This window comes from Phyllostomus hastatus, unplaced genomic scaffold, assembly GCF_019186645.2.
Source record: "Phyllostomus hastatus isolate PE091 unplaced genomic scaffold, TTU_PhHast_1.1 phas_scaffold_193, whole genome shotgun sequence".
Classification (NCBI taxonomy): Eukaryota; Metazoa; Chordata; class Mammalia; order Chiroptera; family Phyllostomidae; genus Phyllostomus; species Phyllostomus hastatus.
Window position 1 is genome coordinate 10,258,308 of NW_025334015.1, and position 17,557 is coordinate 10,275,864.

At 48.2% G+C, this 17,557-nt stretch overlaps 1 protein-coding gene across 7 annotated transcripts in view; it reads left to right on the plus strand.

Annotated features, from left to right (window-relative positions):
* ARHGAP32 (Rho GTPase activating protein 32) overlaps positions 1–10,603 on the plus strand; it is a 264,019-nt gene extending 253,416 nt beyond the window's left edge. For all 7 annotated transcript variants that reach the window (XM_045860146.1, XM_045860147.1, XM_045860144.1 and 4 more), the window contains 3 exons: positions 774–1,652; positions 2,334–3,304; positions 4,587–10,603. In XM_045860146.1, the coding sequence (XP_045716102.1) occupies positions 774–1,652; positions 2,334–3,304; positions 4,587–6,842 (4,106 nt within the window). In that variant the 3' untranslated portion in view covers positions 6,843–10,603. The remainder of the gene's footprint in view (positions 1–773; positions 1,653–2,333; positions 3,305–4,586) is intronic.
* Positions 10,604–17,557: the final 6,954 nt, after the last annotated feature.

Genomic DNA, 17,557 nt, shown 5'->3' on the forward strand with positions numbered 1-17,557 from the left:
CACATGGGCAATGCATTAGTGGATGTTTCATGTTAAGACAGTTTCTGCCTTTGTAGTACATTTTTACTGTGGCAGTTCCAATAGTTGTAATCAAATGCTGAGAGAGAGGACTTCTGCCAGGTGGATGTTTAGTGATGTCATAAAATTGTATGATTTGATAAGTCCTCTAGCACTTTTGAGGACTGATGCTGCCTGAGAAACTTAACTATTCTTGAAAAAATGAAATTTTTCTTGTTTAAGTATCTGAAAGAAATCCCTTACAATATTTGTTAATTCTTTATGAGACTGTAGAGATATTTTCATTGAGAAGTTTATTTATTTATTTATTTATTTATTTATTTTGAAATTTGGGTGTCGGGAGGACTTTTCCTCACCAAAACCAAACAAAACACTCTTGCTGCTGTATATCGAGCATGCTCTTTTAGAGTGATTCATTCTACCTCACAAGGCATATGTGAGGTCCATGATAGAATAAGAGAAAAAGAAATTAAAAACTTGCCTAGTCACAGCAAGAGTCAGTGAGGGACTAGTGATAGCACCCAAGAGCTCTGAGTCCTGTTTCCTGCCGAAACCACAGCCACTCGCGCCGGTTGTATCAGAGGTGTGTGCTATTTAGCATTACATTTGGGTGTTTCATTTGTGTGCCCCAAGAGGTGATTACCCAAAAGAAAATGAGAGGTAGCATTGTCTTGTCCCACATGTACTAAGTAGGAGACTTGTGACATTGTGCTCCTGGGACATTTGTCCTCAGATATTGTTATCCCTTTTGCCAGGTGATTCCAAGCTGTTCCGACCCAGAAGACCCAGGTCCAGCAGCGATGCACTGAGTGCCTCCTTTAATGGAGAGATGCTGGGGAACCGCTGCAATTCCTATGATAACCTGCCCCACGACAATGAAAGTGAGGAGGACGTGGGGCTGCTTCATATCCCAGCCCTGGTGTCTCCGCATTCAGCCGAGGACGTTGACTTGAGCCCACCGGACATTGGTGTGGCCAGCCTGGATTTTGACCCGATGTCATTCCAGTGCAGTCCGCCGAAGGCTGAATCCGAATGTCTGGAGAGCGGCGCTTCCTTCTTGGACTGCATAGGGTACTCCAAGGAGAAAGCGAGTACAAACAGAAAGGATATGGAAGCAGGTGGCAGTCAGTCTCAGACCCCAGGAAGCACTGCAAGTTCTGAGCCTGTGTCTCCTCTTCAGGAGAAACTAAGCCCGTTCTTCACCCTGGACTTGAGCCCAAGCGAAGAGAAATCGTCGAAGCCATCCTCATTCACCGAAAAGGTTGTCTATGCCTTCTCTCCAAATATTGGACGGAAATTAAGCAAATCCCCTTCTATGAACATCTCCGAGCCGATCTCAGTGACTCTCCCTACTCGGGTGTCGGAAGCAATTGGTGCGGCCTCCACTACCACAGCCCCTACTGTGTCCTCTCCAACCTGGAGCACAAGTGTGGATGCAGGTGCTGCGACAAATAAACCCCCAGCCCAGGTAGGAGAGACGAAGACAAGCGAGAGAGAGGCCCAAGAAGGGCGCGAGTCTGAAGTCCAGCTCCCAGAGCAGGTGGCTGCTGCCGAAGCAGAATCGCCGGGAGAGGAGGAGCAGCCCACCCCCAGCGGTCAGAGTAAGGCTGTGCCTTGTGGACAGGCTCAGACAGGTACCGTTCGCTTGCCTCCATTCTTTCTTTAGGCTAAGAGGGACCTGCAGTTCTGTGCGCCGTCTGTGCCTTGTAAGAGAGGAACTGGCCCGACACCTACCCTCTAATCAAAGAGTGTGTGTCTGGGTGGTGCCGAAGGCTCAAAGCCTTAAGTTAAAGTCAAACAAAAATCCGAAGGGCCAGTGGTCCTGCTTCCAAGCTCCACAAAGTCCCCTTGTCTCTTTGGACAATCAGAATCCATGGATTTTTTTTTTTTTGCACAACTTTGTAGCTCTTGATTCTATATTCTCTTGTAATAAAACACCTGTATGTTAGCCTAACATGTTCACCAGCCAGCCTACACATCAGATGTAAAAACTATCCTAAACCATCGCAAGCACTTGAAACGTGTTTCCTAAGCAATCTTTCCTGAGCCTGATGAGGGACCCGCCTTTTTTACCCCCATCTCCATAGCAATTCAAGAGGAGATTGCAACCCTTAAACCCTTTTTGTTTCAGTTTTCCTTCTGAACCAGATGTGTTTTCTCCAGCCTTGCATGTGGGATAGAAGAACGCAGATTGCCGCTTTGAAATACGGAAGGCATCTATATTTTTAGCGGTCAAACAGGGCGTGTTGGCTTTCCGTGTATAGGATAATACAAGCTACCTTTTCACTCTCATTTTTTTCCTAATTTCCCACCAGGAGCAGTTCCCCATGACCCCCCTCAGGAGTCCATTCCTGTCAGTTCAGTCTCTCTTATCCCGCCGCCGCCACCTCCGAAAAATGTCGCCCGCCTGTTGGCGCTGGCATTAGCGGAGTCTGCACAGCAAGCCTCCACCCAGCCCTCGAAGAGACCAGGGGCTTCCCAGGCTGCTCCCACGAACTACGGAGACCTAGCGGTAGCTGCAGCTGAAGACAGACTGCCGGGTTCCCACTCTCACGTTCTTCTCGATAAAGCCTACTTCCCGACCGACAGGCCTGCAGAGCAGTTCGTCCTCCAGAACAGTGCACCTGGGACCTGTGACCAGCTCGTACCAGACACAGCAGCTGTCAGGGATCGCACCCATCCCAGTGCGATGGAGCCTGGGGAGCAGTTCCACCAGGCAGACTTCCAGCCCCATTGCCCCTATGTACCTGGGGACCCAGAAAAGGCCAGAATCACGGCAGTTCCCTTAACAGAGTCTAAGTGCGACGATCACATCATTTTCCCTGAAGGCCAGGCTGGGAAGACCACTGTGCCGACTGTCTCCTTTGCAGATCAGGACCAACCTCAAGTTCATTTCTACAGTGGAGATCAGCCTCCTTCTTATCTTGGTGCAAGTGTGGATAAGCCCCATCACCCCTCACAACTTGCAGACAAATCTTCCACACCTTCTAATTTGCCAAGGGACAAAATCTACGCTCCCTCTGGGTCCCCTGAAGAGAATACCAGCACGGCCACCCTGGCTTACATGACAGTGGCTCCAGCAACAGCTGACGTCAGCACCAGGGAAGTCCACTGGGATGTGGCTGAACAGCCCACTGCTGTGGACTTTGCTGCTGCCACCCTTCAGCGTCCTCATAGAACCAGCCGTCCCCTCCCCCCACCTCCTTCCCAAAGAGCAGCAGAGCAGTTATCAGCTGTGGGGCAGGTACCAGCAGCCACCAGCATAGGACCAAATAATTCGCACAAGGTAAGGAGGGGAGAAAGCCAGTGAGATCAAATGTACTTTTTTCAAAGGTATGTCCCTGTCCCTTTCCCCTCATTGTGCGTTATCTTTGAGTCAGATAAAGCCCTCTGGCAGGTTTTCCTGAAACATTTCCCAGGGGAGGTTTTTCCCTGGTGCTGGTTTTCTCTAAGAAAGAAGCAGTTATGCAATGACTATGGTTTAACTAGATCTGCTACCTGCTACCTTCCTAAAGCATCTGGGTGGTTTCTTCATAGTGATACAAAGAGGCAATAATCAAATGAGTCAGGCTGGGCTTTCGGTGTTGGGCTTGCAGGGGGTTTTTCTCCAGCCCCATCGCTGACTCATTGTGACTTTGGGCAAGTCATGCCTGCCAGTTACTCACATCTGTCTCATCCAAGTGTGTTATTCTCAAGACATGTGCAAGACTCTCTGCCTTGCGCACTTGTTGGAAGTATGAGGTTATAGGACTTTTTGTTATTTTCTCAACACAAACCAGAAGAGTCTGCCATCAAGCACCTGTTTTGATGAGAAGTGTTGTATGCAGAGGGCTAATGTTGCTTCCTGATTTTCTCATGTTTTAACAAAGTGCACCAAGTTTTTTTGGTCACCTTGAACTAAAAGTACTTCAGTGTCTGTCTTTAGCGGAGGACACTGCTAGCAGCTGCTTCTAGCAGCTGCTTCTCAAGGATGGTGCCTTCGCAGTGCTGCCGTGAAGATTGTGTTCGGCCGCTGCTGTTGCACACCAGGGTGGAGTAGATGGCAGGGGACAGACAGTGACTGACGGAGTTGAATGCTGCCTTAAGTCACTTGTGTTGCCCTTCTCTAGACTTGGGGGCTTAAAACTGCTCACGTTGCAGCTGGGAGTCACTTTGAAACTCCCTCCAGGGAGAACCCATGCTTTTTGTCAAGCAGAATGGGCCTGGCGTTGAGCCTGAGCCGGGCAGATAGATTGTACATATGCTTTTCAGCCTGACGGTTATTTGGGGAAGCCTCTGGTTTGGTCTGCACATTTAGATAATGCCATGGGCAACCTCATCGCACATGTAAAACCCACCGTAAATTAGAACCGTCCTCAAGACGGTGATGGCTACTACACCCTGTAGCCATGCAGGCCGTTTCCGGCTGTGGGGACAGGTGGGCCTACTGTCCTATGCAATGTGACCATGTGGGGAATTTGAAGCTGCTACCCCAATAGCCTCAACTTGTGAGTTACAAATGTCATAGTGTTTGAGTCCACAGAGGGGAGCACAGAAAACAAGCTTATAGTATTACAATTTTTCAATAGGTTCAAGGAGCAGTTCCAGTTCCAGAGAGGCCACCAGAACCCAGAGCCGTGGACGACCCTGCTCCTGTCCTTGTCGGCGATGGCAGCACTGCTGCTCCATGTCCCGTCTCTGCTCCCACTCTCCAGCCAGGCCTTCCTGAAAAGGTGTGGGAAGGCTCCAGGGCCCCACCCCTGCACCTGCGCACAGAGTCTGTCCCTGTGCACGCCCCCTGTGGCTTCACTGCCCCGGTGCCTCCCACCAGGACGATGGAGAGTAAAGTTGCTGCTGCCATTCACTCCAACAGTGCAGATGCGACCGGCAGTTCTGGTTACCATCCCTTTGTCTCTGCTTCTTCAGCCTCTGTGGAGGATATTTTGCCTTTGCCAATTCCTGTCCCACAGCCTAAGCATGCTTCTCAGAAAACTCCTTACTCCAGCTTTGTAAGGCCTGATGCCACCACTGAACCCTTCGGTCCAGAAAACTGTGTGCATTTCAGTATGACTCCAAACTGCCAGTACCGTCCCCAGAGTGTGCCTCCACATCACAATAAAGTGGAGCCACACCAAGTGTATGGGTCCAGATCTGAGCCACCAGCTTCCATGGGCCCTCGTTATAACACATACGTGGCCCCAGGGAGAAGTGCGTCTGGACACCACTCCAAGCCATGCAGCCGGGTCGAGTATGTGTCTTCGTTGAGCTCGTCTGTCAGGAGTGGTTGTTACCCTGAAGATATTCCCCCGTACCCTACCATCCGGAGGGTGCAGTCTCTCCACGCCGCCCCATCCACCATGATTCGCTCGGTTCCCATCTCTCGGACAGAAGTGCCCCCAGACGACGAACCAGCCTACTGCTCCAGACCCCTGTACCAGTATAAGCCATATCAGTCCTCCCAGGCCCGCTCAGATTACCACGTAACTCAGCTCCAGCCTTACTTTGAGAACGGTCGGGTCCACTACCGGTACAGCCCCTACTCCAGTTCTTCCAGCTCCTATTACAGTCCTGAGGGAGCGCTGTGTGACGTGGACGCCTACGGCACGGTGCAGCTGAGGCCCCTGCACCGCCTGCCCGGCCGCGAGTTTGCTTTCTACAACCCTCGGCTGCAGGGAAAGAACGTGTACAGCTACGCTGGCTTGCCTCCGCGTCCCCGGGCCACCGTGACCGGCTATTTCTCCGGTAACGACCATAACGTGGTCAGCATGCCTCCAGGCACTGACATAAAGCACACTTACACCTCCTGGGATTTTGAGGACATGGAAAAGTACCGCATGCAGTCCATCCGGAGAGAGAGCCGGGCTCGGCAGAAGGTGAAAGGGCCCGTCATGTCCCAGTACGACAACATGGCCCCCGCTCTGCAGGATGACATGGGCGGGATCTACGTCATCCACTTGCGCAGTAAATCCGATCCTGGGAAAACTGGACTTCTCTCGGTGGCCGAGGGGAAGGAGGGGCGGCAGCCAGCCAAGGCCCTCAGTCCTGAGGGAGGTGACCGCTTCTATAGGAAGCACCCGGAGGCAGAGTTCGACAGAGCCCATCACCACGGAGGACATGGCAACGGGCAGGCGGAGAGACCGTCCCTCCCGCAGAAGCAGAGCAGTCTCAGGAACAGGAAGCTCCACGACCTGGGCTGCAGTCTCCCCGAGCACAGGGCGCATCAGGAAGCAAGCCATAGGCAACTGTGTGAGTCCAAAAACGGGCCGCCCTACCCCCAGGGGGCTGGCCAGGTAGATTATGGGTCCAAAGGGATTCCAGACGCTTCTGAGCCCGTCAGCTTCCATAACTCTGGAGGGAAGTACATTACAGCAGGGCAGGAGTCTCTAAGACTGAACCACAAAGAGGTAAGGCTCTCCAAAGAGCTGGAGAGGCCTCGGGCGAGGCAGCCCCCTGGCCCAGACAAACACTCCAGAGACTGCTACAACGAGGAGGAGCACCTCGGCCAGTCCACAGTCCCGCCCCCTAAACCGGAGAGGAGTCATAGCCTGAAGCTGCACCACACCCAGAACATGGAGAGGGACCCCGGGGTGCTCTTCCAGTACCAAGCACACGGCAAGCGCCAGAGTGGCATGACTGCCATGTCGCAGTACGACAACCTGGAGGGCTACCACTCTCCACCTCAGCCCCAGCGAGGAGGCTTTGGAGGAGGAGCCGTGGGGCCCTACGTGCCCTCTGGCTTTCCCCTCCCACAGAACAGGACCTACGCCACAGCTTTGGGGCAGGGGGCCTTCCTGCCCACAGAGCTGGCCTTGCAGCACCCTGAAACGCAGGTCCATGCAGAATGAGCCCTGAGAGCAATAGAGTTGAAGCAGCCTCTGCTGGACAGTGGACTGTTCTATTTTTTTCAGTAACCAAAAAGATTAAAAGAAAAAAAGCTACAAGTCCCCTGACCACATTAAAAAAAATAGTAAGAAAAATAAATCACTATCTTTTTTCCCCTGCTGTTTCATTACCACCTCTTCATCTGTAGGCTCATTTTTGTCATTAAAAGAGATCTGAATGAGGGTAAAGCACTGTGTTGAGAACAGTAAAAAAAAAAAAAGTGTCACAGCAGACTTGCCATATAGAACTAATTTGTAAGAGCCTGAGGACTGCCTTTACCTGCATTTGAATTTGACTTTGTCATTCTCACTATTTGCTGTACAGTTCCTAGCAGTTTGTGTCCACTTCCTGGGAGGCATTTGCGTTTTCCTTTGCATTCCTTTTGACTTTTCCAGTAGCCTCGTCGCTCGCCCACACCGACACTCGGTTTTTCTCACGCCATTCCCCTGTCTTTTGTGTTAAATTAGAACAGAGAAAGACTTCTCCCTGGTCCTTCAGATAAATCTATTGAACAGTTAGCAAATTATAGTTAAAAAATAAGGCATTGAGACTAAGTATTTAATAAAGAGTCATCATAAAATGTCAAACCGCTTAGACCCAGGCTGAGCCATATTCTTCACGTTCTTATTTTTGTAGCTGTTCCTGTCTGTCCAGTGGACAAGCTCAGGCCGCTGTAGGGGAGAGAGTGGGAATGAAAGACTCTTTGCAGGCGAAGTCGGCACACACTGTTCGCACCAGAAAACTAGAGCAATGCTGTCGATGGGTTGCCTGCCTCCAGTTATTTTTTTCTCTTAATAATTGGTAAATTATAATCCTACTAAAACATTTCACACCATTTGTTTCCCTAAAGCAACTTTTTTCATTAAAAAACCCAGCATGGTTTGACTAGATGAATACATAGTTTTTCACGATTACGAATCTACATGTTAATTTCGGTTTCTAAACCAGACTCCTGGGTATTCCTGGGTATTCTTAAAGTAGCTACGTACTACCTATTAGTAAAACTGCAATAACTGTTAGTACACAGCCCTCTTGTACCTGTTGGAATTCTGGGCAGTTACCGCTTCTGTCCTGAGGAATGAGCACGCTGTTTGCTCACGACCTCTGCGATCACAGTCGACTGTGACTGCCATGTACACCAGCATTTCAGGTCTTGTTCTGATAACTGCAGACATGGTAAGCATGCTCAGGACCCAGAACTTCCCTTCAAAAGTTGCATTCCTGATGAGAGTTGGCCTAGACACTTCTAGCCCAGCGTGATTCCATTTCTCAGCTCACCCCAGAACGCGTGTGCCAGACTACCTAGCATGGCAGTCCTGCATTTACAAAACGAGTTCAGGTGGTCATTTCATTCCATGACTTTTAATAATACTTGATTTTTATACATTCACATGTTCCCAGTGCTCGGTTTGTAGATGATGTTAGGGGAATCTCATTCCATTTACCGGGTGGTCGCTGCTCTGGCTTTTTAAACTTGGAATTAACTTTTATTTAGAGCAAAGGAAGAAATCTTTTAAGAGGCTAAATTTATGCTGCTGTTATTGCTGTGAATTTGTATAAAGAGTAGGAGTCATGCCAGTTTTTTTAATTTAAAAAAAATGTGACTGCATTTTAAGGATTTATATTTAGAAAAAGAAATAAAGTTTTAAGACGCATTTATATGTGAAGATAGTCTCTATAAAGTTTTCTTTTGTTCCCCCAGAATTGATTCGAGGGATTCAATAAAGATCACGGTAGAAGTCCCAAAACACTGTGGAGATGTAGGCCTCTGCGTTACAGGTGCAGATTTGGCGGGTGCATGGTCACAGCGCGAGTGGCTGCTCCCACTGGGTGCTGCTGTGTGCCGGAGTCCGGGCTTTGGCGGATACACGGCACTGGTTTTACCCGGTTACCTTAAGCATCCTTCTATCAAGTAGGGCAGCCCATTGCTGCTTGGGGGGGTCACACAGCCCCTGTGAGTTCCCACCAGCAGCACCGCCGTTTGAAAGAGGGGCTGATATGACAAGGACATACAGGTGGCTTTAGTAACAGGGTTTTTTCCCTCAGTATCGGGACCTTGTAATCCTAGTGAAACATTTCACACCGTTCTCCTAAGCAGTATTTTTTCCTTCTCCCATGAAAAAGAAAAGGAACTTAGAAGGATGTGAGGGTCCAGAAGGATGTGGCTGAAGAAGTCCTGTCTAACCTTAATATCTGTGGATTTGTCGTCACACACATTTACTCCTGAAACCGAAGTCTGTTCCGTAAATACTAAGGTTCATTCCTCAAAGCAGTTATTTTATCAATGTCCTATGGGCCTAGAATATCAGGTAAATATTTTGATTACAGAATAATGAACCAAATTTATTGGTCTGAGTGTGAAACACAAACTTTAGGTAAAATCTAGAGTTGTTTCACTCCACGTGTGTAGATACAGCCTTAACGTGGGGGGTTGTTATTTGAAGGACTTTGCCTGTATCTTTCCCTTCCTAATATTGTAGGTAGAACTTGGATGGCAAATCACTGTGAGCCAGGTTACCTCAGTATAGTTCACAAGTAGAGTTCTTAAAGATGATTGCTTTCAAATTCTGCCATGGAGCACTATGGTCCAGGAAATGGAGCTGCCTTATGCATTAAACCCATAATCCTACTGGTATTTTCATATTCATGTCTCCAGACTTTTTTCTTTGGCAAAATTCTGATGCCACAGTGCGGTGTGATTGACATAAATATTCCCGGATGTCTGGCCAGAGACTTTGCTAACAGCCCCAGAGGTGCCATTTCTTGTGACTGCATTTTGTCGGAACTTTTTGCTCAGTGTATTTGGTTTCCTTTTCCAGCGCACTCCCTGGATGGCTCCAAGGATGGGCCTGCACATTTCGTAGTGATAAAGCGTTTTTAAACATTAGGTCAGGTTGAAAAATTCCAGGACTGATTCTGTGCCGAAAAGGGACCATTGGTGTGAGTGGAGGCAGGGAGCGGGCTAACACTTTCAAAGCAGCAGTAGATGCAGACAGTGTAGCTGTGAAATGTGCCCCTTCAGTCAGCGAAGGAACTGGTGAAGCTCCTGTGTCTGTTCCCGGCCCTGCCACAGCCTGTCCAGTGTCCTGGCACCGTGATTTCTGAGCAGTGTGTGTGAGGGCACACCAGTGAAAGCAGGAGTATGTCAGAAGGTTACTTCCAAATGGTCGGAGGCATGTGGTCGCCAGGACTGTGCGTGGCAGGAGTGTCACGATGGCCTGTTCGGACCGTACGGGAGCATGTCTGCACACGGGCTCTCTTTCCTTTCTGATGAGTGTGAAATTTTTACATGGTTGTTTTACTGTCAAGATTCTAAGGTAGCAAAAACCTGATTTTTCAGCCATGGCCTGCATGAGAGAAGCATCCTAGGATGTCTTAAACCACACTTCTGAGTTTTAAATTTTAATTTATAGTGTTTTTTTATGTTTTAATATTTTTTGTGAACTCGTGTAAATTGTTTGCATATACGCCTGTGTATTTTTGTAAATAGTTTTGTGATTTATTTCTTGATCCATATGTAAATATTTAGAGTCTCATTTCTTTAAAACTTATTTGAAACTGAGTTGTGGGTTTGGGGTTTTGTTTGTTTCTTTGTTTTGGTTGGGGGTGGGGGGTGGGGAGAAGGGATTTTGTACTCTGATAATCCGGATGGAGAATTCTGTGATTTAAAGCAAATGTCCCACTGAAAGCAATTCAAATATCAAAATCATTTCAGGTTAAAGCAGCCTCCTCTGTGTGTGTTTCCTTTTTAACCTAACATGGATCATAACAAAGTAGACTGGGTACCTGACTGGGGATAATCAGACCAAAGGCACAGATTATTATTCCAAACAGTGTGTGATCTGACAGAGGGCTTTAATATCTCCCGTTTATATCTTTTTGGTAGAGACGCCGTCTGGCCAAAGTGTCCGCAGGCCACATGGTGTCTTAGAACGACAGGGACCTCCTGATCTCGCTGGGAAGTCACCACACAGACCTGCCACCCTTGGGCTGCCCTAGGCCACGCAGGCCCTGCTGCTGCTGCTGCTGCCTGCCCAGAGCTCATGGTCCCTGGGCAAGAGCTGGCTTCTCCCAGCTCTGGGTTCTCCAGACGGGGATCTTGAATAACAGCTGTATTTCTGAGGGTTCCCACAGTGCATCTTTGGAATTCGTGTCCACTTATCAGAGTGGAGTGACCAGGGAAAACCAGCCCTTACACTTGGTCACCTGTGGCTGAGAGCTGGTTTGTGGCAACCCCAGGTCAAGTATTTCCTGCAGACAAGTGCCCAGATAAGGTGCAGACCCGGATGTCAGCCAGACAAGGGCTGCAAGTGACCCAGCTGCCTGAGGGCATCAGGAGCAAATTCCTGTGCCAAGTTTTCAAGGAGAAACACCACAATATCAACCAGGATTTGTTGGAGGGGAAAAAAAACCTTCATTGTTAAGCTATTGACATCCTAGTGTTCTTACGGGAAGTTATCAATCACACACCTGTCTTCATTCTGAACTATTAGAGTGTTTCCCTTTTTCCAGAAATAGGGAAAGTTGCCTGGTTAGTGCCCATGAGGTTGGAGAGCCAGCCATCTCCTCCGTACCTCATGGCACGCTCCAGACCGGGAACGACGGTGCAGCGTCTGCTTCCAATAAACAGGCCCAGACCTAAACAAGTGTTCCCATGGAAACCGCTCAGATGAGATCAAAGGAAAGACGTGTGTGACATTTCCATTGTCCTCTACTTAATTTTCTGGGAGCCTCATTTCCATGCCAACTCTTTCATCACCAAATGCTCTCATACTGAGGAGCATATAGTACATACCTCTTAAAAGGTGTGTCATGGAGTAATTGGTGCCCTACATTGGTGGTGGTTGATTTTAACCCTCTGTAAAAAGGGTTCCATGCAAAAAGTCACATTTTAAAGTGGTGCTGATCCCCCATTATAATAAAACTTTGGGCGACCACCTGAAACAGGAAGGACTTCAGTTGGTCGTGTTGGTCACGCAGTGGAGAGTGTACCTCCTAAAGGAAACTGTGAGGTTCAGTTTTAAGTGTTCTAATTAACACATTGTATGCGGGAAACGTATTTATACGTTTTACACTGACTGGTAGTAGAGCACGTGATAAAAACTACCCGCAAACAATGTGTTAAAATGTTTCCAGAATATATTTCAAACCATAGGCTTTGCTGTCACTACACCTGGAAGTTCATTTATGCCTACAGACTGCTGTACCAGCGATACCCTTGGGGACACACGGAGCTCAGGGGATGTCGCTCCTATGCCACATCCTCTGCCACCACCATCCTTTTATGTTCTTGCATTACTTTTTAAAATTTCCTAAAATTTCCTCCTTTTTCTGTTGCTTCTTGCTATTGTCCATGAACTACCCGTAACCCTTCTTCCTCTAAATACACATTAAAAATAAGCTCATCAAAATGGTGAGCAAAAGAAGCTCTGAACTGGGACTCCTGAAGATTCGGACTTCCTGTCATCTCTTTCCTTATACACAGCTTCTCCTGGCAGTGCCGGGTGGCCAGGTTTCACAAGGCAAAGGATTACTGAATAAGATGTTTAGGAGGGGGAATGAAGCAAAGACTATGAGCTCACCCTGCAATTGACACTTTTTGAGGAAGCTAGCTGTATAATGAGACACGGTGGCCTTTTCCATGTTAGTGACTGCAAAGTTTCCACATTGAGCATCCGCACAACTCTAGTGGGAAGAAAGAAGAGTGTCATGCGCGCGTACAGCTTCATCAGTCATTGCACCATTCAATTAGTGCTCTGAAGACAATTTGAATACCAGCCTGAGATTTTTCAGCCATTGGTTCATGTTTTAAAGCGGGCAAGTAGTTCTCACACTTAGAGTCCACATAAAGCCCCTGGAGAGCCAGATAAACATGAGATGCCTGAGCAGCCACGGGACAGTCTGAGTCAGTAGCTCTGGGACTGGACTCCGTAATCCAGAGTTTCAGCAGCCACCGTGTGTGATTCGCATAGTCGAGAAACACTGACCAAGACCACATACTTCATAGGCTTCTCTCAAAGGGAAACCATCTCTAGTTCACTTCACTGAACCATTTTTCCTCATTTGTACCTTGGCTACACATCATGGCAGCGATACTAGAACAGAAATTTATTAATTTCTCTGTCCCCCAGTGTTTAAATAATAAGTCCATCGGATTCAGTTATTTAAAACAATGATGGAAATTAGGACTAACTGTGCAGATGAACAATGAAAGAAAACAATTCATCATTCCTTAAAATGTAAAAAAATATACTATCTATACTATTGACTCCAATTATATACTTACATCGTTAAGTCTTTCGGGTATGAGATGTTTAGGCTACTTAGGAAGTGTAGTTGATGCATATTTACTATTCAGGCAGTCAACTATTGGGTTGGCCAAAAAGTTCATTCAGTTTTTTTTTTTTTTGGTACAATGGCTCTAGTAGTGCTTAATTGTCTTTAACTTCATTTGAAGCAATTTTGTCAGATTATATTGTGACAGCTGTCAAATTACATTTAAAAAATAAAAATTGGTGAATTGTATAACCACTTTAATATTGAAGATGGAAAGAGATGTGCAACATTTTCTGGTGTATTATGCTTTATTATTTCAAGAAAGGTAAAAATAGCTGAAATGCAAAAAAAAGATTTGTGCAGTGTATGGAGAAGGCGCTGTGACTGATCGAATGCGTCAAAAATGGTTTGTGAGGTTTCTTGGTACTATTGACGTTTTGGGCAAATAATTCTTTGCTGTGGGGCTGTCTTTGGCATTGGAAGATGTTTAGCAGCAGCCCGGCCTCTAGAAGCCAATAGCAAGAGATAGCCAACATAGTCCAAATCAATAAAGTTATTGGTGAAAATGAAAAACGTGTCTTTTATGAAAAAAAAAAAACAAAAAACAAAAAAATCAAAATGGACTTCCTGGCCAACCCAATATTTAAAATACTGTATCCATGGAAAACAGAAGTAGCTTCTAAAACCAAGTGACGTGCGTTCCTTTTTCACTGGAATCTTTACAAGAACCACAAGCACATAATTAGCGTATTCAACTTTAGTTTTAAGTATTATCAATTGCAGACGACAGTACAGTAGTGCTTTTACCAGCTCCCAATAACTGCTGACAACTGCTCGCTGTGCTCTGGTGCCAGTCAGTGTTGCGAGCATGTCCCACCGGTGAACTCATCTGAGTGGTTCTCATAACCCGTCGGTAAGGCCATGCTGCCCAGAGGGTCAAGTCTGGGCCACTGTGCTGGAGCCGAAGTCCATACCTAAGCATGCTGGGCCAGAGTTTGTGCTCTGATAAAAGAAGGCTTTACTTGGCTGATGTGGCTCAGTGGACTGAGTGCCGGCCTGAGAACCAAAGGGTCTGGGATTGGATTCCCAGTCAGGGCACATGCCTGGATTGTGAGCCAGTTCCCCAGTAGGGGGCGCACGAGAGACAACCACACATTGATGTTTTTCTCCCTTCCCCTCTTTAAAAATAAATGAATAAAACCTTTTTTTTTTAAAGAGGGCTTTGATGTTGGGTAGTTGAATTTGACCTGCTACTTACTAATTTTAAAGCCCTTCCTGAAAGAGTAAATGCTTCTGACACTATTTCCAAAACTCATACTAAGCCATGGCTTTTTCATCTGTAAAATTGGAATAACAGTACCAGCTGCTTAGCGTTGCCTGGAGTACTACATTAGATAATACCCATTTCTAAAGGGCTTAGCAGGAGAGCAAGCCCAATAAACATTGTCCGGGACTTTTACTTTGAAATGGTGCAAAACTGCACAGCAATTGAAGAAAAAGGGTTATATTATGCCTATTCAGTTATATCGTTAAGAATGTAACCAGTTGGGTCAAACTGTCTGAAAAAGAAGTTTCACATAGTTGACATATTTTGCAGGAAGAGAGCCTTGGCAGGCAGAGATACCGGGTGTGATTTAATGGTTAAAATGAAACTTCCCAGGGAAATGCAGAGCCTGGCATGGTCTCCGGGAAGCCCTTGCTTTCTAACAATAGTTTGCAGTTTTTCAGTGGAAACCTTTGTGTAGATAGCACTGACTGGCTCCCGAACCACGCCTGCATTTGGTATTGGAGGCGTGTTGTTGCCCTTTCATCCCATTGAACTGGATGACTTTGCAGCTCAGCGCAATGCGCTCAGGAACCTCTGTGAGATGTGCTGTCTCTGCTAATGAAGTGGCCTCCTGCAGTCCGCCCTCCTGGATCAGCCCCACCGCTCTTGGGTTCCTGGATTCGCAGGCGTTGCTGCTGAAGACTAGCGGTGGGGGGAGGGGGGAGGGGCGTGGCATTTCACGAGCAGTCCTAAGGAGAGATGACTTTGCCTCCCCATCTTTGAATGGTAACACAGTAACTCATAGGGGCCCTTCCAATATTTGTAAACACATGCACATTTTTCCCGATACCAGATCTGTTAAAGCAAAAACGCTTATCTGGAGAAGAGAGTGTAGTGATTGGGTTGATAGTAACTAGCAGTACTAACAGTATTAATTGATCGGCCAGTTACCAGAGCCCAGGCTATTCAAAATGTTTGACATACATTAGCGTGAAGGCAGTCTTCCTTACAACTATGAAAGTAGCATTATTATTTTTATTGCCACTTTACAGATAAAGAAACTGAGGCCCAGAAAATTTAACTTATGGGTTTGAGTTCATACCTCTGAGAGTAAATGGGATTCAGGCCCAAACTCTGGCTCAGTTTTTTCCACCCTGCTCTGTTGCTGCCTGAAGTGGATCTTCAGGGATCCCGAACCCCTGGAACGGGAGTAGGGAGGACACTATTCAACTCCTCCCAATCAGAAGGGGCTAGGTTTATTCTGTAGTGACATCAAAGTATCAGTACCTTAGCACGTGCGTGCACACACATACACACACACTGTGCTCTGTGTACACACACAGCGCACACACACACACACACACACACACAGTGTATTTCCTGCTCAAGGAAAGCCTGCTGCATGGCCAGGCGACTCTCCTGGGCAACAGTCCCTGTGTGGCCACTCAGCAAGGGGGCTCCCCTATCCGTGAGCTACCCACCTGAACCCAACGCTCCTGGGATAGAACGTCAAGGGCGGAGGCCCCGCCCACCGAAGGGCAGGCCGTGCGTTCAGTGCAGCCTTCTGCGTGCAGGGAAGGAGTGCAGCCCTGGGCGGCAGAGGGTGGCGCTCACGCCCGCCACGCACCGAACTCTCCACCAGATTCTTCCACTTACGGTAGGTACTGATGACCGCAGCGTGTTCTGGGGGAACTGCTCGAACCCCTGAGACAAGGTCAAGGAATAACAAACAGGGTTTTTTGGACAAAAGAAAAAAATCAAGGGGCAGTGTAGGGCTGGTAGATGTCACGCTTGGCGAGGGGTCACTTTTGGGCGTCCCACGGTGGCGGCAAGAGGTTGGCCCTGCCCCAGACCCTCCTGACCACAGACTGGAGAGAGGCTTCTGGAAGTCAACGAAGGAGCATCTTGCCCCAGTGCCGGGAAATGGAGGCAGGCTCGCAGAGGGGCACGGGAGTCCAACACACCACGGTCCCCTGCCCTGTCACCCTGGGCCCACTGGTCTCACTGTTCCATAAATGCGCCAACTGCACGTCCATCTAGCTGTCACACTGCCTGGCAGTCCTCCCCACAACGCTCAGCTCCCAGCCATTCACCTGGCCGTTCCCACACTTTCAGTGTTTGCCCAACAGCTTAGGAAAGACCTCCCTGGACCTCCCTCACATCCCGCCGGTCTGAAGCCACCTCTCTGATTACCCTGCACCCACTCGCTCTGCCTTCCTACATCACGGGTGGGGTGCATGTATCTCTAGAACGTGAACTCCAAGAGGATGCGCACTTTGTCTTGGTCACCGGGGCATCCTCGCACCGCAGACGGTGCTAGAGCTACTGTGTGCTTCCGTGTTCGTGGGCCGCGGGGACTGTGGGTCTGTCGTCCAGGGCAGTACAATGGAGAACAGGGGCTGGAGACCCTTTGTTCCTGCGCCGGACAGAGCCAGCAGCCGGGTCTGTTTCTTCAGGAGCAGGAATGAATCCAGCACCACTTGCTTGGTCTGTTGCCTTTGTTACAAGAGCCTTTGAACGGCTGGTGTTGGGGGGTGGTTCACTAATTCACCGCTGGAATCTTTTTAAAGGAGGTCAGTTTGGAAAAGTGTCTGGGAAATAGCGAAGGAGGAAGGACATTTGGATGTTCTAGGTGTCCCGCCCTCAGATCCACCTGCAGAGCATTTTGGGGTGTGGGCCTGAGAAGATGCCAGGCACCCTTTTCTTCCAGAGAAGAAAAAAATTAAGACTTGGATACTTTTCTTTTTCAAAGATTTTACTTATTTATTGTTAAAGGGAAGGGAGGGAGAACAAGAGAAACCAGGACGTGTGAGAGAAACATCCAGTGGCACCAGCGACCTTTCAGGTTGAGGACACGCCCAGCCCACTGACCGCAGCGGTCAGGGCAAGGCTTGGGCAGTTTTCAACAAACACGTGTGGTAGTCTGTGTGCCCGGGGAGGGCAGAATGTGGGGAATGTGGACGAGTTAGTCCCTGAATGATTTACTTCTCTAAGTGACAGGAGAGTAAGAGGAGACTGATAAATGCAAGATTGGGGGGGCAATCTCACCGATGCTGCGGCAGACCCTGCAGGGCGAAGTAACCGGGACTCCAAGACCCCAGAGGCCTCCGACTTGCCCTGGAGCCTGGCCACGCC